At 40.2% G+C, this 23146-nt stretch overlaps 1 protein-coding gene across 3 annotated transcripts in view; it reads right to left on the reverse strand.

Moving 5' to 3' along the window:
* Window positions 1-6473: 6473 nt before the first annotated feature.
* Window positions 6474-23146, reverse strand: part of DENND5A (DENN domain containing 5A) — a 61474-nt gene continuing 44801 nt past the window's right edge. For 2 of the 3 annotated variants that reach the window (XM_057369716.1, XM_057369717.1), the window contains 11 exons: window positions 20242-20326; window positions 19189-19273; window positions 18071-18199; window positions 15655-15776; window positions 13694-13839; window positions 13042-13160; window positions 11685-11866; window positions 10801-10883; window positions 9422-9545; window positions 8434-8602; window positions 6474-8207 (listed from right to left, as the gene is read on the reverse strand). In XM_057369716.1, coding sequence (XP_057225699.1) covers window positions 8024-8207; window positions 8434-8602; window positions 9422-9545; window positions 10801-10883; window positions 11685-11866; window positions 13042-13160; window positions 13694-13839; window positions 15655-15776; window positions 18071-18199; window positions 19189-19273; window positions 20242-20326 — 1428 coding nt within the window. In that variant the 3' untranslated portion in view covers window positions 6474-8023. The remainder of the gene's footprint in view (window positions 8208-8433; window positions 8603-9421; window positions 9546-10800; window positions 10884-11684; window positions 11867-13041; window positions 13161-13693; window positions 13840-15654; window positions 15777-18070; window positions 18200-19188; window positions 19274-20241; window positions 20327-23146) is intronic. The other variant, XR_008965583.1, reaches the window with a different exon arrangement.

Here is a 23146-nt window from a genome sequence, read left to right on the forward strand (position 1 = left end):
GCAGCGGCAGCGCCCGCGCCCCCGTCGCGCCGCGGCGGCCGCCGGACCCCATCGATGGCGCTGCTGCCGCTGCCGCCGCCGGGCGGGAGGAGGCGGCGGCAGAGGGAGTGTCTGGGGCTCCCGGCCCGCCCCGTACTGACAGCGGGCGCGGGGCGGCGAGGGGTGGGCGGGCCTCCCCCTCCCCTGCCCGGCCCTGCCCCGCCCTGCCCCGCTGCCCCGGGCGCGGTGGGCGCCGCCCCACACGCGAACCGCCCCGTCACCCCCGTGGAAGCCCCGGTGGCCGTCCCGGCGTCCGCACACCTGCGCGGCTCCACAAACACAGGTGTCCCACGGAGCCGCGGCCTCCCGGAGCAGCGGGAATGCCCTGGCCGCAGGCTGCCGGAGCTCCCCGCGCCGCCGCGGCCCGGCACCGGCGCCCACCGCAGAGACAAGCCCGAGCAAGGACCACGCGACTCGCTCCAGCCTCCTTTGCGGTTGTTCAAGATACAGTATTGACATTTTTACCATGTAATTACAGCCCACTCTAGAGCGTGAATCCCCGGCTGAAGGCCATGCCAAAACGCACACATCACCCCACCCCCAATCCAGCCCCATCCCACCTCCATGCCCAGCCAGGGATTTATCACAGCTGTCACTCCTTTGGCAGGTAAAATTGGTTCATACATTATTCACTGAAATTATAATTTCCTAAATAATGTCTGACCTTTCAGGCTGCAAGCAAAAGCAGGCAGTATTCTTTTTCACCCCTTCCTCCCATCCCCATTTCACTGCCCTTTTTCCTTTGTTTTGTTCTGTGAGAAATACCGAGCTGTTTCTAGTTGCAAGGGTGGTTTATACACATTAGTAAATCTTCAGAATGAAACTTTCCCTCAGTCTTTGTCTTTGTTTCCTTAATAGCAGCTATAAATTACCACTCTTCTTTCTCACTGCAGCATCAGGCTTCATTGCTTTTGAAATGATCAAAGTTATTCTCTTTTTAAATCCCATGAGAAGCAACCTTTTGTGTCTCCCGGATGGTTTCAGTCTTAGTCAATCTCATCTATAAATACATAAAGCTGCTCATTAAACACTCCAAGGATTCTCCAGCCCTGCACCATACCCCAAGCCTCCCCTCACCAACAGAAAGCAATACATGAACGGAGGATTTCTCGACACTTTCCATGGTCTCATGAATAAACCATCATATACTTAGGGTGGGAATTTGCACACCTTCACATCTCTCTTCCAGGAACATCAGCCGAGGTGTCTCCACAAACAGCTCTCCCAAAGGTACAGAGAAGCCATCTCCCATCCAGGCACATGACTTCAAGCCACGTTACAGAAAAGCTGGTACACGTTTCAGGCACCATCCAGGCAAGTTCCCTCAATGAACTTGACCAGTATTAATTTAATTAACTTCCATCACAAGATTTGCAAATGACATAAAGTAGGAACACGTATGAAGAGTGCAGAAGAAAAAGCAGTAAGAGACACTGAAGAGTCGTGTACCCAAAATAACTAAAGCATTCTGAGGCACCGTAAAAGCAAAGCATCTTTCCAACTTCTATAAACTAAAACATAAAGTGAGACATAAATATTTGGGAATGCCTGAATTAGATCAAAAGATCTCACTGCAGCTTGGAAAACAAACAGAACAATATCAAATTTATCTTAGCTAATGAAGTTCTTTCTTACACATAAATCTTGAAGTTTTTCATGAAGGATCCTGGCTATTATTTCACATAACACACATTTGTTTATGATGAATTGCCATTAAAATATCTCTTTAAGACACAAACCAGACAAACTCAGCCCTCAACTCTGATGCCTTCCTGTAGCCTTTTTAACTATTTCCCTTCAACTACAGAGTTTCAGTGACAGATGACTGCTCTGGGCACCGAGACCTTTACTGGGAGAGAAAAACTGGAAAAATTCTTAAGACTCAACGTCAACACTAAGTTAAGTATGAGGAAAGAAAAACAAACATACCAAGGCAGTTATACATGAAGAGATGCCAAATAGGACTGTTTGGGGATTTTTTCAGCAATTTAAAATAAAATCAAGTAACAAAGTATCAGGAAGGAAAATAGTTACTGGAAAATAGCTCCTTCCATACAGAGAAGATCCCCAGTTCCCTCCTGCCTCCTGCCTGCGCTTTCACTATCACTTGAAGTTGCCTCACATTGAGAGATCGAGACTAAGCTGTCACAGAGCAGCTGGATATAAAATCTGCTTCAGAAATTGTATAGCTGACGTTTTGAGCAGAGAGTAATACTTTTGTCTGAAAAATTTAGTTAAAAAYTACTTTACGCTTCACAATCCTTGTTAATTTTTTTCATTTAATGATGAGCAAACATTATTTGGAGACATCTAGATTGCCATTTCATCTGCACTGTAATGAGAAGTAGCAGCTCTGCTGGCCTGAGCAACGCTGCATCATACTGACCCGAAATTTAGCACGACTGAGCAAGCATAAGTGCTTGTGATAGCAGCTGAAAACAACTGGGAGGGCTGGGGGGAGATGACAGAACAGTAAATGGAAAGGAGCAGACTGACAAGTGAAGAAATATTTTCAAATGTTTAATTGTTCCAAAGCACACAAAAAATGTCTCAGAGCTGTTGTTTCAAGTCTTGCTCATCTCCAGATGTACAGTGGGTTTTGAGCAATTGTTTTTCTTTGAAATGAATTGCTCAAACTTTTACACTTAGACTTCTCATCTTAGTGTCCCAGGGTTTTCCAAGCTACCATAGAGGTTGTTTAATTCTATGTAAAAATAACACATCTTCAGTAATCAGCAGGACCTACACAGGGCTTATCTGAGACAGAGAGGAAATTTGGGAGTTCTCATCACAAGGGGCATAAAAAACCCTCTCATGTCATTTATATGCCTTGTCTAAGTCTTTTTATGCCACTTGTAGAAAAACTTTCCCAAAACAATCATCAGCTCCATCAGCAACATTTTAAATGTAGGATCTCATGTTAAAATGCCACTGTCACTGAAATGAAGAAAAGTTCCTGTCTATTGAATATACTACAGCCTACTAATACATAAAACTTTTTTTTTAGTTAATACAGGGGTAAAAGGAGACACTTTGTCACATGAAATAACTTTTAGGTATGTGCATTTCTTTGTGAAAACTTTGCAATCATTACTCCAACAAATGGTAACATTTCCAGACTTGTGTCTGGACCAGCTGCTCACCCCAAGAGCTGCACAATCCCTGCCTGCTCACCCCAGGAGCTGCACAACACACTTCGCCCAGCAAGGCTCCTGCCCTTTGTGCTCCTTTTCCTTCGAGGGAACCTCAAAGTCCTGAGGCACCTATGATGAAGGGAAGATGCCTCTAGCTCACAGCTCCACCCAAGGCCTGCCCAATGTCCATCCCCGTCGTGCCCTGCAGAGGAACCAGGAGCAGCAGCTCCAAAGCCCAGGAACAGAGATGGTCTCCATTCTGAGGCAGGTTTGGTGTCTCACCCAGGCTCAGCATGCCCAGACTGCACCCCCCAAACCTGTCCAAGGATGAGGCCACAGAACCATCTCACCAGAGCATGGCTCAGGCAGAGTTGACCCTCTGGCACCTCCCACAGGGTGACACCATCAGTTGTTGGCAAGGCAGGATCAGCCCCAGCTCAGAAGGATCGATATGGTTCCCCCAAGAAGTATATTAACACTTGTTATTTCATTGTGCTTAAAAAAAACCTCTCTACCACAGACCACGGCAGGTGTGAGAGATAAAGGAATAGAGACACCTCCAAATTAATGATCAAACTCCTTCCCTTCTCCCTTCCCCAGTGGTACAGAACATTCAGTGGTGACCTCACACAGGTTGAAACGGAGCGAATGGCAGTACATCTGAGTGCCTGTACTCACAAAACCCTCCAAGGTCTGCATTAGTTCCTTGGCCTTGCCCTCCTCCCCATTCCCTGATTCCTGAGCACGCCTCTCTTCCACTGGTGGCAGTCAGATGAGGATGGCTTGTAGGAAAGCTACACTGGAGCTAGGAGGCAGGAGTTGTAGTTGAACAGATCAGACATAAAACCGTACAAAGATTTCCTGAAACAAGCCACTAAAATGTCCCACACACCTGCAGCCAGGCAAAGAGCAGATGATCAGCCAAATTATAACAGCCTTTTTGAAAATAGCACATTAATGCTATTTTTTCATGTTAGAAGACAAATTTTATTGCAATTCAGCAAATGAGCTACACCTGTAAAACTGCTTTGTATATCCAATTCACATTTAATGTCCAATGGATTGAAATGTCACAGGAAAAATTAAAAAAGGAAAACAGTACCTGGTTTTGTCATTATAATGTAAACTTCAACACGGCCCTTAAAAAAAACAAGCCAGTGATTTCCCCATGTAGTAAAATATATAGTTTATAAGGTATTGATGCTTTATCTTAGTTTAACAGCCAATCTCTAGGTATAAAATAAAGAACTACAAAGAAGTGAAGTACGTGTACAATTTCTTCAAGTATTTTCAAGTATCCTATAGTCTCTTCACTACGGACAAAATTCATTTGACAATATACAGAAAAAGTTAACTCTGAATAGTTTCACTGCAGAAATCTTAACATATTCATGAATTTAAAACACATAAAAATTATGGATCATCCAGCTACTAAGTCCCATTTGAACAGTTTGAAAAATACTCTTTGTGATGGAAAAAGTTGTGGAATAGTCTCCAGTTCATGAATATGTTTTCAGCTACAGAATATCAGATGGTGAAAAGTTTATGGCAGATAAAGGCCTTTTTTTTTGTATAAACTTATCATCGTAGTATTTCATTACATTTAAACCAAGTCTTTACTAATTTGCATTTTGGTTTTGTAGGAAGTATCATTGTATGAACTCTGACAGCATTAACCAAAGAAGCATAAATACTTAATAGGTGATAGCCTATTTTTTCTCCTCAAATCAGGGAGGAGCCTGTAAACACATCTGGTCAGTTTAGCACTACTGCATGATGAACTGTTAATTTTTTATCACTGTATTTCTCTCTCCAGAACATGTGTATGTTGATTAAAAATTTATCTTTTCCCATTAACTGTTACCAAAAAATCCCCACCAAACAAGAGAACAGCAGTCACACTAACTGCACCTACCAAACCTGCCAACTTCTTTTGGAAAAGTCACAGGAAGAAAAAATGTTACAACTGCATTACTCTGAACAAAGGGAGAAGGATTTTACAAAGCTCTAGATAAAAAGGTAGTGACTGCACCATTTGCTCTTATAGAGTTCAGCAGAATGGCATAGCAAGAGCAAATGCTGGATCTGAACCTTCTTGTGTGGGACTGATGCTGGAAACAGCTGTGAAAGAAGCAGGTGGGTTTGTGGTGAGCACTGAAGAGTGGTGAGGATTGTGGCTGCCACTACAGACTGGACTGTTCTTAGACATGCCAGCCAAATCTCCCAAAAAAACCTGGCACAGGCTGTAGTATCTCCCTCTTCCTTGGCTGCCTATAGATCTAACAAAGCCAGCTTTTTTAATTGCTGCATTTCAGAGCCTTCTACCTATCCTTCAGAGGAGCAAACCCCTCCAGACTCAGAAGTCCATAGCAAAAAGTGCTTTGAACCTTAAAATGATGAAGCACAGGCCCCCTGTGACAGGAGGAGGAAGGGTCTATGTCAAACTGTTTTTTCCTGTGAAAATAAAAGTAACCTAGGAGCTGGGAAAATGATCTCTGTGTCTTCCTTTTGCACTGAGTGCCAGCACACAGGGTGATCTCACTGATGGACAGCATCATCCTCATGAGCCAGCCAAGGAGCCTGCCCGTGGGAATCACCAAATGCCAGCCTCTGCCCATCCCAGATATCTCTGTAATAATGAGGGCAAAACACACCGAAACAGCCATTAAGCCAATGTTATCATGTCACACTAGGTGAACTTGTGTAAAGAACATAAAAAGATAAAAAAGAACCTTAATTCAGGGTAATTACCTCATGCAAGATAAAATTAATCCACACTTAATACTATGAGATATACGGTTTTAACAGGACAAATTCATCTGTAAAGGTGAAAATATGGAACCTTCCTTTCTTACTTAATATTCTCTGTGAAATATATAGGCCTCGCAAATTCATTTTCAAGAGACATGAAAGCACTGTAATTTTTTTTTTTTTTTTTTTTTTATTTAGTAATGCATAAACAATTTGGGACAGGTATAAGACTATCCCAACATATTAAGGTGAACGGATGAAATTCTTAGAATGAAGTACACCTGTTTCATTTTTGCTCTTCCAAAGCTGGAAGAAAAAATTAAAAACCACCAACAAAACCAAACTTATGCACAGAGATTAATTCTRTGAAACGCTCTTGTAGGTTCCATGTTGTGAAAGAATTCACACCCACCCTGTGTGAGGAGTGACTCAGACACTGCCCTCACACCTTCCTAATGCTACTGTGAAATCAATGAAGAATCTTGCTCTGATAAGTAGTTACAAAGGAACTTGTCAGTTTAATAATGAAATAAATAGGACAAAAGTAAAAATAGTTTAAAATTTAATACATGTGCTATACTCATAAATTATGGAAATAAAACTATCACAAGATGTGACTAAGCTGTAGGTAAAGTAAAAGTGCTACAATACTGTATGAAACAAAAAACTTGGACTCTGCTTCTCAAAAGAGAGACATTACTAAGATACGTTTATACAGTGGAGACCTCTTAAATACACAGCCCTGAACTTCAGTACAGTAATTTCTGATGCTGATAAATCAGCCTGTTCTTAAGTCGCATACTCATATCAAGGAGATTTTTATCAGCAGATTCAAATGAATGGAGATGCCCCTAGGCATTAGCCAAGTTACAGATCTCCAATAAATTAAGCTTTCAAAATGTTTCATAGTAGAAACGGACTAAAGTTTCTTTGCTCAAAACAAAAGCATCTCAAACGAAGCAGACTGTGACAACAGGATCCAAGACATATGCATTCAAAAGGAAAAGAAAAAAATCTTAATACCACTGTCTTTTCAGAAAATTAAGAAATCCTTATATTTGTTAGTAAGATATACTGTTATTAATTCAGATGGAGCATAAAGATCTTTATTTAGTCACCTGGCATTTGGGGAACTCGTGTCCCTGTTTATTAGTAGTTAAGAGAATTAACAGCAGTATCCATATACCAAGCTTCAAAAGGCTGGTTTAAGAGGAAAACCTTTTTGTGTTATGAACAATTATTCCAGGTTTTTCATTTAAGTGGGCTACACTGTAAATTCTGAATTGCATCATAATATAGCCAGTTGTATCATAGAAGATTTTTTAAAGGCAAACTTACAAAACATAATGATAGGTTAAATAAATAAAAAACATCAGTTAAAAAACAGACTTAATTTCTTTTTCTGTGCAATTACGTACCAATGTGAAAACTATTATTTTGATCTCTGGATATTTCACGGTTCAGTCTCCTGGATTTTCACTAAAAATAATACTGGCAACAAAAATAAAGAAAAAAAAAATTGTTGACAAATCAGTGCTTTGGAGCTATTAAAAAAAAGCACAGATCAGATCTGTAGTTCCCTTGCAGCAGAACATGACCCAATACGTTAAAAATCAAAGGTTGGTAATAATGTTAATATATAAAATATTAGTTTAAAAACTATAGAATGACCTTCTCAGCAGAAATGGAGTGTATACATTGGGGTCTATGACACACAGCATATCTGAAGGCAAGTTCACAGAATGCTGAAAGGCTCACTGCACATTTTCTATGGCAAGGATATACTGCAGCTTTAAAATAAGCTGCACAATACTCATCTCTATCTCTTTCACATGAAAGTGAGTAAAAAGCAAATCAGCAAATAAACTCTAAAATAGATTTATACCAAAATCCTCTTTTTTACATTGAGTTTACAGCTTCTATCCATTTGCCTGTACTGTTTCTGGAGTTTCAAGAAAAGTCAAAGTTGCATTTTTGGGCCATGAACAAGTTCACGATACAATGTACTGGCAAGACAGAACTTTTGCATACTAACGAGATTCACTCCTTGTTGCTTTTTTAGTTTTTTGTAAAGACAGTTTTTCCTGTGGGACAGGAGGTCAGATGTCGATTCCTTTGACAAGAGATGCCTCCAGGGTGATGTTGAACTCCTGCAAGGTCTGCAGCACCCGAATCAAAGAATTCACCAGCGTGTGATCCTTAATCAGGGCTATGTCCTCATACATCTGGGCTGTAATGGGGCAGTCTGCAAGCAAGGCAATCCAGTGGTGCAAAAGGTGGTCTCTGACAAGGTGCCAGTCAGCAGTTTGGGAATAAAAATAAAGCCAAGTTAATTTCACATCTGCACAGACATGATTTTTATTCTTTGCCTTCTAAACAGAGCTACCGTGTTCTCCACTTACCTTTATGAGACAGAATGGGGAGGAACTGTCTCATGTGCAACATCATTTTCATTTTATGAATGTATCAGTAATAATATAACAACAGCAATAGAGAAGTTTGTTTATACCTGGCTCCAAGACACACCAGCATCTGAAACTTGCCATCCTTCCCAATATTTCTAGGGGTGTTGTTGATAGCAGTGATAAAGCGACAGAAATTCCTGGCCCTTGTCTGCCAGTTCTCTTCTGGGACCATCTCGTTCTGCTCAAGGGTTTCATAGTATGTTTGTGCTTTTTCTTAAAAGAATAGTGAGAGATAATGATGTTTCATCAGTGTATGTAACATATGGGAGAAAATTAAAGTTGAAAGACCTAGGATTGAAGTTCACCCATTAATTTCCTGAATCATTACATTTAAGTACTGGGATTTTTTTCTGTTTGATTCAGCCCTCTGTAGAAAACTGGGATTCCAATTCTTTCCCTCTGAACAATGCTAAAGATTCACCTATCTACTGAATCTGAGTGCAGTAAAATGATCATATAATGGGGAACAGTGATGTTAAAGTACCTACTCAAAAGATAGAAACATTATCAAAAATAATTCCTTTTCTAAAAGGTGTTTGTGAACTCAGTTGATTTATTTAGCTCTGTGTCAAGAGATCTAGATGATTATCTGAAAAATGCATGTTTTATTACAATGTCCAGGACACAGCAACAGCACTAGGTGCATCTGCTGTGCTCTAAAAGACAACCCAACCTCTTAGAAGTCGGATTTATTGCTTTCACTGTGCTCAGTTAACAAGAAGATTACCCTATATCAACCATCACCTTATTTATGTAACTGTTCCTCACTAAGAAAGTTTGTTTTATGCTATTACTGTCGGAAGGACAAAGCCCAGTTACTGCATCAAGCACAGTGTCAGCTTTGGCAGAAGACAGAGGCTCTCTCTCATGACAGTACAAGGAGATAGGGGCACTCATGGAAATTCAGCTGCTGAGATGCCTCCAAGGTATCTACTCTTCACACCAGCTGAGACACAGCAGCAATGACAAGGAACACATTTGGATGTATTTCAAAGACAGAAACGTACTCTGGGATGTCATCCTTCCACTTACCTAAAAAATCCCAAATGAAGACGTTCTTGAAGAGTCTCGGTGATTTAAATCCATGCTGGAACACTTGCTCGAGAGCTGAAACAAGTCCACTTTCTCCACACAGCAGCAGGGTTAGGCTGCCTCTCTGCCAGCACACACAGAAAGCGCACACACTCATCACCTCACTTTGGCACTCTGGGACACAAGTGTCCCATGAAGTTTTTAAATAAACAGATGCCTGAAGTTTAAATCTGCTGTCAAACAGTGACCTCAGAGAGGATGGCCCAGTTCTCACAAGTCCTGAGCATTCAAAAATAGATTGACAGAGCTCTCTAAGAATGGGGTTGAGGAAAGCATTGTCAGGGCCTTGTCATCATCAAATGAAGCCTCAAACAGGCCAAGATAAAAATAATGAGCAGGTTTTACCTATAACAATGATCACTACAGAAAATCAGGAAAATATTTTCTTCTTCTTTTAATAAAGATCACAGATCCACTGTAGCAGGTGCCTCTAATTGCTTATCAACCAAAACAACATTTAATGCTCAGCAGAAAACAAAATCCTTCTTTAGAACATGACAGTAAATTCTATTTTGAAAAACCAGTGCATGACTACTTGAGATTATTAYCAAGGTGATCATCAACTAGAATGACACTGGATATGAATCTGTCATGCCATAATGAAGTTAGGAGTCAGGTGCTATAGGAATGAGGGGAACTATTTGCAAAAAATTCTCAACTGTGAAGAGCCATCCACACAGAGCCAGCACAGCTCTACACTTCTCTGGGTGTAGAGACAAAGGCTGCACTGTGATGATTTGACAACGCTATGCTACTTGGGTTTGTTTCAGAAGATTACTTCTGTGTAAGCTGATTACATGTGTAATGCAAAAGAGACTTTAAGAGCACTTCTGTTACATTTGTTTGAGGGATATGATGTTTTCAGGGCAACCTTCTTTGTTTCTTTCCTTTTATTTGAAATGGCCCATGGGTTTTCATGTTTTGAGTAGCAAAGATAATGAAAAACAGACATTAAAAGCCTACTTAGAACTCAGTGCAGATGTCAAATGACAGTTAATTCAGAATAAACTAAACAGGAGGCAGTATTCATACAGTGGGATGGGTAGAATCATTGGCAGAATTTGACTAATAACACAATTTCCAATACCAGAATGTTCACATTTAATTTAACAGAACACTCCAGTTAGTACAGCCTCAAATACCTCTCTTTTGTTGCTATCTCAGTGGCACAGTGTCAGTATATCATTTTTGCTCCACTTAAGGAATTTTCCATCACATGGCTGTTCATTCAGTTCAGTTATTTCTGTTACATATCTTYCCATGTTTACTAATCAGAGTTTTAGGACAGGAGTGCCATTACACAGACAACAACCCCTCACCTCCTTCTCTGGCTTGTGGAAATGCTTGACAATACCATTAACAGCTTCACCAATAGCTTCTTGTATCTGACCAGTATTTAACTCTGCAAAACACAAAAATAYACCCAGTTACAGCTTCAGAAATTGTACCTGTGTGTAAGGGTTATGGCCTACCACAAACACAGCAGAGGAGCATGAAACAATATAACTCTTTCTGTTAGGGAAACAGSGATGGGCTGTGGGTAACGGAAACCCAACTCTACTTGTATTTATTATTGAGGAGGTAGGAATGAAGATGATTTGGTTTCATGTTGAAATTAACATTGTGGTGTTTCAAAACAACAAGAGTGGAAAGAGTTTCTACATATTATGTTAATTTTCAGACCAGAAAGGACCAAGAGCTAAGAAAGAGCTGTACTTTGTTTATGACTAACAAATCCAGGCATCCTGGAAATACTTCCTGTGATAGTTTCACTGCAAACCCAAGCATAGTTGGGAACAAAGTAACCACCTGATTTATCAGGAATAAGACAACCACAGAACACTGACGTCAAGAGAAAACAAAGAGAAGTCCGTGAATATAAGCCATTAGCAAGCCTCTTCATCCACGAAGGATGGACAGAGAAAAGGCAGCAAATTTCTACCTTCCTCCATAGCATTCATTCCAGGTAAAGGACAATACAAAAAACACCACTTTGGCATCTAAGGATTGGTCCAGGAGTACTGGGRCATCTGCTAAACTTGCAGACTTTCAAAACTTAAATAGACAGTACAGGTTGCTCAGGATTGTAACCTGGAGTTTGAGCAGGATGTTGGGCTGAGATCTTCTCCAAACTCCAGCTGTTAGCAAGCAGCTGCCCACAGGTGACAGTGTAGAACAGGACAAGACAATCCCCAGCACTCACTTGGCTTATTGTTTGGAGAGATGGTGACAAATCTCCTGATCATGCTTGGAGACTGCTGCAGGGGAGGAGTTCGGCACTGCCGTTCATCAGCCTCCGTGTGCGAAGTCAGCAACTCCCCCACCAGGATCCTCTCTAAGCTGCCATCATCCATTCCCTTCCCAAGCCACCTTCCACAGGGAAACCTAAGAACATCGAGGAGATAAATACATGGATCAATCCAGATTCAATTCCGTTCCAAAGACTTTCAACTGCAGTTACCTAAAGCCCAAATCCTGCTAGCACAGTTATTAGAAAGACTTCAGTCATCTGGTGACAAATAAAGTCTTGGCTTTGGCTTTTACCAGCACAGGTAGCAAAAGCAAAACAGCTTTTAACTTCCAAGTTTGTGCTGAATGTTGCAGTACATGATGCATCCACAAAGCAGATTTCGCTTGAGTCCCATATGTAGCACAAGATTTGCGGAAAAAGAGGTAAAAGGGGAAATGCCACTACACCTCATAGATGGGTGAAGAKATACACCTATGCTTTCACTGAATATGCTACAGAGCAGGCCAGCTGCAAAAAGAACCCCACAACCCAAACACCAACCCCAAAACACCAACACTTCTACTGAATTGGGATATTAAATGAGACACTAGAAAGCACATGTGCACATTTGCTCATTATCACTTTCGCTGAACCAATGTTATGTGAGCTTAATCAGCTTAATTGGAAAACTGAACAGCATCCAAAAATAGAATCTTTCCTCTATATTTAATTACAAATGAACTGGCATGGAGAGCCGGGTGGACTTACCCACCAATTTATCATCAATATGAGCCTGACGTTTTCTCTAAACAAAGGACAGGAGGGAATCAACCTATGCTGTACCTAACACAAATAAATTTCATTCTTACTGTAAATTTTGTTCCTTTACTTTCCCCATGAAAACACAGGTATGTAACACTCATAAGCCCTTGTGTTCCAGTTTGTGTCCAAAAGTGTCTCTATAGCACCTACAGCAGGCAGTCTTAATATAAAATACCACCTATATTTGGTAAGCAGCAAGCTCTGACTTGCTCTTTCTTCCTTGGGCTCAAGACAGATTATTTTTAAGCTGCACAACAGTCAACTCATCTTCTCCATCAACAGTCTGATATGAGACATGAACATCTGCAAACTGAAAACCCTGTTTGACTTTGCAAGAACCACGACTTGTTTAATGCCAGAAGCCAAACGATCTTTCTGAGCCTTCAGGTCAAGGCAACTGTAGACAGAGTCCCTGGAGATCAGACCTTTCTAATCAAACAAGCCCTAATGTGCCAGCTCCCGGCAGAAATTCTACTTACCCCACATGAAATGTCAGGATGATACTTACTTGTAAGTATGCCCTGTTATTTCATTCCTGACCATAACATATTCCACAAGCCACTTGGCATACAGCCCTGAATTATCATGTCCTATTTGCACTGTGGTCAGTTTTCCCAGGTTCTGGCACTGCAAATTGAACAAAGAGTTTGTCAGAGGAAACTGAAAGAAAGCAGCACGTTGGAGTAAGCTATTAGAGAACGTGCTCAAACTCAGAACTGTATTTCTGCATGACTGGCTCTGGGCTTTTTAGGGGTAGGCTGCTTTACTTGTTTTTGTTTGTTTGTTTTGTAAAATACTATTTTTATCAGCACAGAGAACATCAGGTGAACTAGATTTTTCAATTAAATTTTACCCAATACACACAACACACATGCAAAAATCAGCAGAATCACTTCTTTGTTTCCAGCAGAAGAGGATATTACACCTCCCACAGTTGTAACATAAAGACAGTCTTATCTATCCCTTGCACTAAAGGAATTGTCAGTCATTTTGCTCTGCATGTTATAAAATATACATTAAATTTGCTATGTACAAGCACAGAAAATATATGTGACTAACCACAAAGATATGAAATAGATGGTAAGGTGGTACAAAAGGAGAGAATTTAAAAGTGAATAAACAGAACATCCAAATCGACTTTTGTATCCAGTAATACAAACCTCAAAAGTCATTTCTAATATATTCCTGGGAATCTGCAGGACTCCCGTTTCACCCAGTTCTCCCGAAATACAGATCCAAGGATTGGCTGTGAACATTGAGCCCCCAAGTTTCTTGCTGGGAACAATCAATATATGGTATGGGATCACTGCAAACACAAAAGAAATAACACTTGAAAAATGAATAAGGATAATTATGTAACCTTTTTAGTCAGGAGAGGGGCAAAAGATAAGCCCTAAAACAGCACTGCAGTACTATGAAATGTTAAAACAACATCAGAGCTGCTGTTTAATCATGGCTAACACTTGCACACTAAGCACTGACTGACAATGGGGAAGTGTACATATATAGAGCAGCCACTAAGCAGCAGAGCTGTCAGCAAAACAGTGTCAAGCGAAGAAAGAAATCTGGATGGAATAACACCTTCTTATGGGTATAATCACTTTTTATTTACCAACCTCAAAACAYGGCATGAAGACGGTTACTTATCCTCAGCTTAGTGACAAGGAAGTAAAGACACGATATTCCTGATTCCAGGACTGCACTGTAGCTCAGCACACTGCACAACTCTCCCCAAGTCCCACTCAGGTACTGACTGCAGCCTTTCTTTACAGGCCTGGATGGCAGCAACATTCTCTACAATGGCTGAAGAAAGCCAGTGAAAATAAAGCATAGTGCTGCAAATTTCTCTGTCCCATGTTGCTCTTGGTTATGCTAACTTCAAGACCTACCAATTTCAAAAAAGAATAAGCAATTTTTTCCCTTCTAAACACCACCACACATATGCTCAAATGTTTTCTGGTCTCCTGATTTACCTGTGAGTAATTCAATGCACTATCACCTGAGCTGCAGGCCCTCCCCAACTCAGGAGGCATAGGCTCCTGAGGAAATGCCTGAGCTCTTCCACAGCCCAGCATCTCCTGCATGGCCCTCTGTTAACCACCCTTTTGTAATAAAATCCAATTCTCTGAATGGTCACTGTGTTTCTTGGCTACCTGCCTTTCTTTTATAGTGCATAAGCAGATTACAGCCAGGGCTTTTCAGCTGAGGCATTTAATGCATTTCTCCCTCAGCGTCTCCTCAGCTCGAGAAAGGCATTTGGTGGTTGGATTTTCTTAAAAGCTCCATGCTCACAGCATTTAAGGATGAATTAAAATGTTTCCCTTTTTGTTTTCTGTGCTGATAGTCCTAAAGTAAGTGACAATTTAACTGCATCCAGCAGACCAGATTTTAGCATTATCCAGATCTTGCCTGCAAGACCAGAAGCTGTTTTCATACACACAAGTATGAATCACAACACAACATCAAGGATAGCTCCTACCAAGGGCCACAGGGGTCCTTCCACATACCCCACCCCCAATTTTAGAAGCCTTGCTAAAGTCTTTCCTTATTCTACCTTCCCAGTGAGATCCTGTGGCAGCAGGGACATAAATCTTTCAGAACTCTCTAACACAGTTAAGCATCATCAGCTAAAGGTTTCCCTAGGGTATCTTCTTTAAAAATAGAAGATAAAAAAACATGTTCAAGAGTTCAGATGCAGCCCTCAATGGGTATTTCATTGTTACCCCAAACTCAGACAGGCAAGCAGCAAAATAACCTGAGCACGTAATAGGAAAGGCATGCATTAAAACTATTACCTTGACAGTGAACAATCAATATTATTATTAATGCTTGATTATTAGCATGCAAACAAGCCCACCACAAAATTTTCAGCTGAGAACTTGCCCCCAGCTAAAGGGATCAGAGTTGGGTATTTTACCAAGTTAGAAACCAAAGTAACAGGGAAAGAAACTCCTGCCCACCAGAGAAGATATGGAAACAGCAATATAGTGAACACAGGTGGATGCCAGGAAAGAAAAGCAGAACAACTACATTAGGACACATTGCTCAGAGCTGTTTAAAATTTTGGACAAGGACTCAATCAAATCTGGAAATCAGAGTTGCAGGGAAATCAAATACTTACAGATTGTTGTGAAAACATTGGTAAAGCAAAAGTAATCAACAGCATTGAATGACAGGAGATGATACAAGAATTGTTCTTTCTCATCATCACAGCGGAGGAATGCGTAACGCTTGTAGAGTTTTCTGACAAAGCAAAACACATAATCTGTCATAGTAACAAGATGCTTTCAGTGAAATGTTTTCTGTTGTGCAAATTTATTAGGTACACTATGAATAAAGGCCAACCAATTACAAATGAGAAGTGATTCTGGGAGAGTCAAGAGTATTTAATGTGCCAGGATATGCTGACTCTCTGCAAGCCTGACAACGACAGAATGCCTCAGTCCAATTTTCATTATATTCCACCCCTCAAATGCAAGGTTTGGACTAAAGGTCTTTTGCCATTCAAAAATACCCCAAGACGGAAAAAGGAATTTTACACTTTCTTGAAAATAAAATCTGATTTCTTTTGGTCATGTAAAAAGACAGAACTGAAATAAAGAGAGTTTTCCCAAGTCACATCTGAGCAGAGGGTGCCATGGGAGAGTTCTCCAGCACATGACATAGGATAGAAGACTGTACTCAAAAGACATAAGGCAAAGGCTAGGGTCATCTGCTTATATTTGGCTACAGGTGAGAGCCCAGGGCCTACAACAACCTCTGCATTAATCCAGGAAATAGCTTCAGTGTTCATAGAACACAACTCCTGACACAACCGAAATGATAAGCATGCAATAGTGTCAGCCAATAAACTACACCAGTGTTGGCAAATAATCATTAAAGAAGAGCAGGCTAAAACATATCAAAATCCAACTGACACCATAGGAATATCCAAACCCTCATGCATACAGGAATTAGGTATTAGAAATGCTGACACAGCCTGGATAGGTTGTTCCTGTCAGGAGGGCATCCTGACGACTCCCCTCAATTTCGGGTATCAATTTACAAAAAAGTCAGCAAGTCACAAGACAGAAACTTGCAAAACAAATCAATGATAATAAATGTACAGGCATGTTCTCACTTACATAACAACCCTAACACTAGAGACTGACAGAAAATGTTCAATAAAAATAAAGAGACTGAACCTTAAATTAACCTAACCTGCCTGTAGCCACAAGAGTGGCAAAGCCACAAAAGTCTCAGGTGCCAGTGTCTGTGTTTTATTTGAACAATCTGAATCACATGTTTGACAGCCCGTCAGGGTACGTGTGTCCTGTCTTTTCAGGGTAAGGTTTCTCAATTTCCCTGGGCACATAAAGGTCTCAGAGCAGTGAAGTCACGTGATTTGTCCCTGTCCTAACACTATTACTTTTGCAGAATAGAAAGAAACGAAACATGTTACATTTTCCTTGTATTTGTTAACAAATACCAAGAAAATAGAACAGGTTAATTAAAATATCTAACAGCTGCTTCAAAAAAGAACACACAATCTTCTTACTGCAAAATAACAGAAGTTGCACCATTACTTTTAGTGCCTCACTGATCTTGGCTCTGCTTCCTCTAGAAACAAGTGGGACACGCTTTTAAACCACATTACCTAGAACAGCTCTCTAAGTAGGATATCTAAATATGCAGCACAAAGCACACGAGATTACAAAGAATTGATGTCATCCTGTACAAGTTGCTCCTTTGCTTGTCATTTTCATTTTAAACCTATTTTTATTGCTGTCTCTCTCTGTTCTAGAGAATCGGGATCTGGCTGACAGATGAACAGCAGACTCACCAGCATTAAAAGGGTTTTTTTCCTCTTTTTTGGGGTGACATGGAGTGTGCTGGTGTGTGTTAAGTCTTCTCATAGCACTTGCTCTGCATGGGACAAGCACTGCTAAATTTAACCTGATCTGAACTGTTGACTTCACTGGAGAGGCTTAACCTTAATTTGGATATACAGGTAGATTTATTGGCTGTCCTCACTCTGTCCTTCAGCTTTCCCTTGTTCACTGGAGGCCACAGCTTCATCAGAAAGTCCCACATAATACAACACAAGGCAAATCTCAAATAGCAAATTAGCAGTTGGGGTTCAGGGGGATTGGGGAAGAAAATGCTTGGAAGACAGTGAGTGGAAGGAGAGGAAAGGAAGACCAGACAGGATAGGTTAAGCTGTCTCCAGAACGAAATCTTCAATTAAAGCTAATGACAAATACTGTGGCTTTAATTTCCACACAGTAAACAGTATATGTGAACAATTATGACAGCAATTCACCTTATGTTCTTAAGCAGGCTATAAATTAAAAAATGTATGTGAAGAAGCCCAGCACTGAATCCTAACTCCCAAACAGCTCAAACACTGGTAGAGACACATATGGAAGGCCAGTTTGTTCCATGCTTTCTGCACACTGCTAAGCAGATAAAAAAATAGGCACAACTAGATTTTTGAAACCAAACAGTTACACAGATTTTCTTTTTTTTAATGCTTTGCCCAAGATAAACCATCTTACTTTGTGAGTTCATGATCTGAAAGCAACTGCTTCAGATGTCTAGAAAGCAACTTCTTCTCCATGGAGAGACGAACCCAGGCTCGGGCCTTGCCAACATCTGTTTTGATTTCACTGATGTTCTGGATATGCCTGGAAAAAAAATAAAAAAGAAAAAGACATGCTTGGTATTGGCAAAGCATGACAGYTCCCTTGAACCAAGCTCGGCTGAAGTTCTGCAAACACAAAATACCAGGTAATTATAGGGAAAAAACCCATAATCACCTTAATATTCAGCAAAACAAAAAAATCCCTGCAATCTAGCTCAAAGAGAATAAGAGCCTGAAAAGGAAATATCTGCAGTTCAGTGCCCTATTTACAAAATTCTAAATCAGGCCCATTGTCTCACATGATTTAGGAATCATTCTGGACCTTATCGCTGCAATTTATGGCTGAATGCTTTGGAAAATTAAATACTGTCTTTGCATGCTCAGTAGAAGCTTTTCTTGCACACAAGAAACAAATGGTATATTTTAATAAGGCAAGCAAATCCTCAATTCACTCCTCTCTACTGAAAAAAACTGGATGTTGGAAAGGAAAAGGAAGGAAAGAAAAATCTTGCCAAGGTTATTTTAGAAGCTGTGCATATTGCTTTTTCAATGTACTGGATGCACTGGGCAGAAGTTGTAGTTATATTCACACTACAGTAGTGAATGTTAGATAAACCCATTCTTTAGATCAAACAAGTACTTTTAACTGCTTTCTTCCGTGAGAAACAAGAATAGTTTCAAAACTATACAACCAACTCAGCAATGACTGGGAAAACACAAACACTACACCCACATCTCTGTAAATAAACTAATACATAAGAAGTAATACAAAAAAATCAAAAATACAAAAACACTTATCATGGTATTTCCGTAAGTTAATAGCTCTGACAATATAAAATCTCCTCAGTATGAAACATGTAAAGGTCAATGAAAAAGCTGTACTACCTACTTGAAAATAGTTCACCAGGTTCCTTCCCCAAATCCCCCTCCTGCTGCATGAAACACAGGCTTTCCTGGATGGTGCACAATACACACAGGAACAAGTGTGCAAATCTCAGGGGGTTTCTGGGCAGTTTAATAGCTCAAACTCACCTCATATCCTGGATGAGTGAGATTCTCAGAGGTGACATGGCTGGACTAGTATCAGACTTCCGCCTTTCTGAATCAAGAAGTATTCCTAGATTCAGAAGAACAGAGTTTCTTGTTAGCAGAAATCCATCTAAAGATTTTGAAATCTATATAAAACAGAAGGTGAATTAACACCAGTTTGCACTCCTGTATTACTGGTTACTCTGTGAAGGTACTGTGCTATATTTCTTCTCCAAATGACATGAAAATCTAATATGCTACACAGATGGTTATACAGATCAGCACACACTGAACACCAACACATTACTGAGCTTGGATCCAGCTGAAATTGGTATGACATCAAATGGCTTAAGAAATATAGTAATCAAGTATTATTTCCTAAAGACTGCTTTGTTTTCTTGCTGTGAGAACACCAGAGAACAGTGTTTAACATGTTGTACTCGGTACACCACACCACGTGCTCACTGAGCTGTTACTTTGCACACTCCTGCAACACCCCTACTTTTTAAATAACACATTTTGGAGTTTTTAAGCAATATTGCCACTCTTACCATTCAAATTCCACTCCAGAATCAAGCATCTTTTTGTTTCGAACAACAAGCCTACTGTTCAGCTGTTTTTCAAGCCATAATGTAAAACTTCAGGGTGTACAGTGCAATTTTATGTGCTTATACTTGTTTTCCACCCCATCCATAACTTCATTTGCTCTGCCAGTCCTGCAGGGACTGTGTCACACGGAGGGTGATGTATCAGAACAATCAATTTTAAAGCCTATCTCTGAAGCATCAGCTATTTCTGGTTTCTGACTACCGTGGTAGTCAGATACCAGAACCAAACAAGTGGGGTCAACACAAAACAGTTTATTTTTCACAAAATATACTGAGACAACACACCAGGCCTGTATCAAGCCTGTAGCAGTCGTAACACTTGATTCAGGTATATTGAAACAAGAGTATTTCCAAGGGAAAAAAAAAAAAATACCTGCCTGGTGTTAATCTACAGGCAGCTCTTACTCAGAGCTTTTAATCATCTTCTTCCAGCATATGCCAAGCTTACCTGAGGTACTGAAGCTGCCTGACATGGCTCTTCTCTGTCTGTTTTCTAGGTAATGCAACAGATGAGACCACAAAGCAGACTTTCCCTACAATAAAAAAAAAAAAAAACCACATTAGTAAAAAAAATCTCTACCAAAAAAAAAAAAAAAAAAAAAAAAAAAAAAAAAAAAAGAAGTTAAATCATCATTGAAAGTATTAAAAAAAAAGCCATGACAAAAACTTGCTTTAAAGATGTTTCTCCCTATAAACTCAATGGTAAAAAATATAAATAAGACACAAGTTGGAGGCGCTTGAGAGCTGTAAAGAGGCTGAGAAGGAAAAAGAAGAGTTAGACTACTGGGACCTAATAATTCTGGTAACAGGAAAAATTGAACTTCTTTCCTCATAGTTCATTACCGTGACAAGAAAACATTTAAAGGCTTGTAAAACACTGTGTACAAGTGGAGTTTTAAATCTGAAGCTGTAACCTGTCCTGTGTGTCCTTGTCTGCCTGCCCTTCCAGCAGTGAAATGTCAGGAGACACAGAGGTAGCCTGAGCAAGACATCCCAGGCCAAGTCCTGCTGCCCTCAGGGTAATTCAGGATTACAGATAAATACTGTCCATGTTTAGAATCTTAAAAGATTCCCCTCAATTTCATCAGGCAAAGCACCTGGATAATCTTACAAACACAGTAAGATATCCCAAAACATCAGCAGGATAATAAAAGCTTAGCAGCAAAAAATACCCCAGTTCTACACACTGTAAAACCAACTTAAAAGTTATAATTTGGGATGTAGTATTTAGGCCAAGATAAATCCATCAGATGGTATTAAAAGGTGCACCTTGCTCATTATGTTGCTTTCTTAAAACCCTGGTGGCTTAAAGCAGAATATGAGAAAATCTTTCACTGGGAAACTATAAAGAGTCTTGGAATCACCGTAAAATATTTCTCATGATAAAACAAAGGCTTGCAAACCTTCACAAAGGCAGCTATAAGCAAACAGGGGCTCTCCAGCACATCAACTGGAACCGTAATTGTATCAACTGGATAATTAGTATTACTTATCTTCCTAAATTACTTTATTAAACTGAAATCCCAATAAAGGTCTAACAATTGTGCATTTCAGAAAAGCAGTCATGTTATAAGGCTGTATTTTTATTTACAGCTACTGCAGAAAGAAACCACAACTCTAAAGCAACAGCTGTCAATTCTGCACTATCAATTCCTTCTAAAATAATCTAAGAGGTGCAGTAATGATGGCTGATCTTTGATTTTTTTCTTAAATGGTATTTAAAAATCTCCAAGCATTTCCATCCTATAGCTCCCTACAGTAGACATAAAGAACTATTGACCATGATGGATTATTCCAGAAGTGCATGCCTCCAGAAAAATAAATCCTACAGTGTCTGTAGCATCCRTGCTGACAGAAATGTATTAAAACTATGCATTTAGTCATGAGGATATAAAAAAAACATCCATCGTGCCTTGTGTGTATCTGAAAGATCCAACATGGAAAGGCACAACTGCAAGTCTTACTATAAACAGATAAAAAAAGAGCATGAAAATATCAACCAGCAAAGAGTTCCATCCAAAACTGTGTTTCTCCCAATAAACACACACATGCACATACAGTCTAGTGTTCAGCAACTAGCTGCCATGGCAAGGAGAGCTGCAACAGATCACAGAAAGCAGCAGCAAAGGATCCTGCAGCAAACCGATGTCAACAACCATGATGAATGTGAGAACTCATGCAGTGTCTGCTCGCTCCTTCACCATCAGGGAACTCTCCTTTAACTTCACCAGATAGCAATGATGATGCAAGCTGGATCCATAAGGGGAAGGAAGACAGCCTAAGGAAAGCAGTGGGACAGAGAATGGGCAAGGGAATAACCAAGGCCTTCTGAAAGTCCAGACTACTTCAGTCATTAGAGCCTACATCACAACTCTGCTGCGCTGCTCGGGACAACGGAAGGCATGGATTCCCTCTGCACGTGGAAAAATCAGGAGGTAGCTAATGTAGGGCTACTGGGGTTCATCAGCAGGGAAGAGGTAAAAGCAGGGATTGGTGGAAGGAAAGCCATCCTCATTACTATGGTCAGTTGAGAAAGAAGAGTCTTCTTTGGTTCACTATTGAAAAATAAAATAAAATCAATGGATGAAACAGCAGGCTTTTGCATATTTCATAAAGGCCAGAGCACACAGAGTATGGGTGGTGCTTTTTTATTTTTTTTTTTAACTCTGGTTCATGCTATGAGATACACTGCACTTCCTCCATCAGGCCTCTATTTTATTCCACCACTCTATTTATTCCACCATTCAGCACTGTTTGCCAACATCTGCAATCAATCCAAAGCATTAACCTTATGAAGGGTTGGCCGTCTGGTGGTCTGAAAGGCCCAAATCTGGGTTGAAGCAGAGTATACTGATGCTCTGTCTTCTAAGACGAAAGCAGTACAGCTTCTATCCTAAGTGATATACAAGAGGGAAGGGAGAGAATCACATGATAAATCTTCACATAGAGAACTGTTAGAGAGTTTGAAGGAGAGCAGATTTAAATGCTGGCATTTGGGTGCTGGGAACAGACATACTGGATTACACTTGTCTGGATTATGTACATATATTCTGCACATTGTTTTTTTTTAAAAGAAGTTATAATCTTCTCTGTCCTTGCTACTCCTTTGTACAAGGGAGGAGTAAAGTTTGTAAGGGCTCTCCAAACTCCCACAAGTCTTGTCCCACAAGTGATTCCAAACAGAAGAGAACAACAAACAATTATTAATTTCATACAAATCCCCAACACCTCTAGCTAGTGATCTTGTAATCATAATTTAGGTAGCCCTACATCACTCAGGAAGAACCAAAATAGCAAGATTTTTAATCTGAAGTACTAAATTATCCTTCAGGAAAACAATTGCCCCATCCCAC

The sequence above is a fragment of the Malurus melanocephalus genome, unplaced genomic scaffold, assembly GCF_030028575.1.
Source record: "Malurus melanocephalus ecotype Western Australia unplaced genomic scaffold, MMel_1.1 scaffold_114, whole genome shotgun sequence".
In the NCBI taxonomy this organism is placed as follows: domain Eukaryota; kingdom Metazoa; phylum Chordata; class Aves; order Passeriformes; family Maluridae; genus Malurus; species Malurus melanocephalus.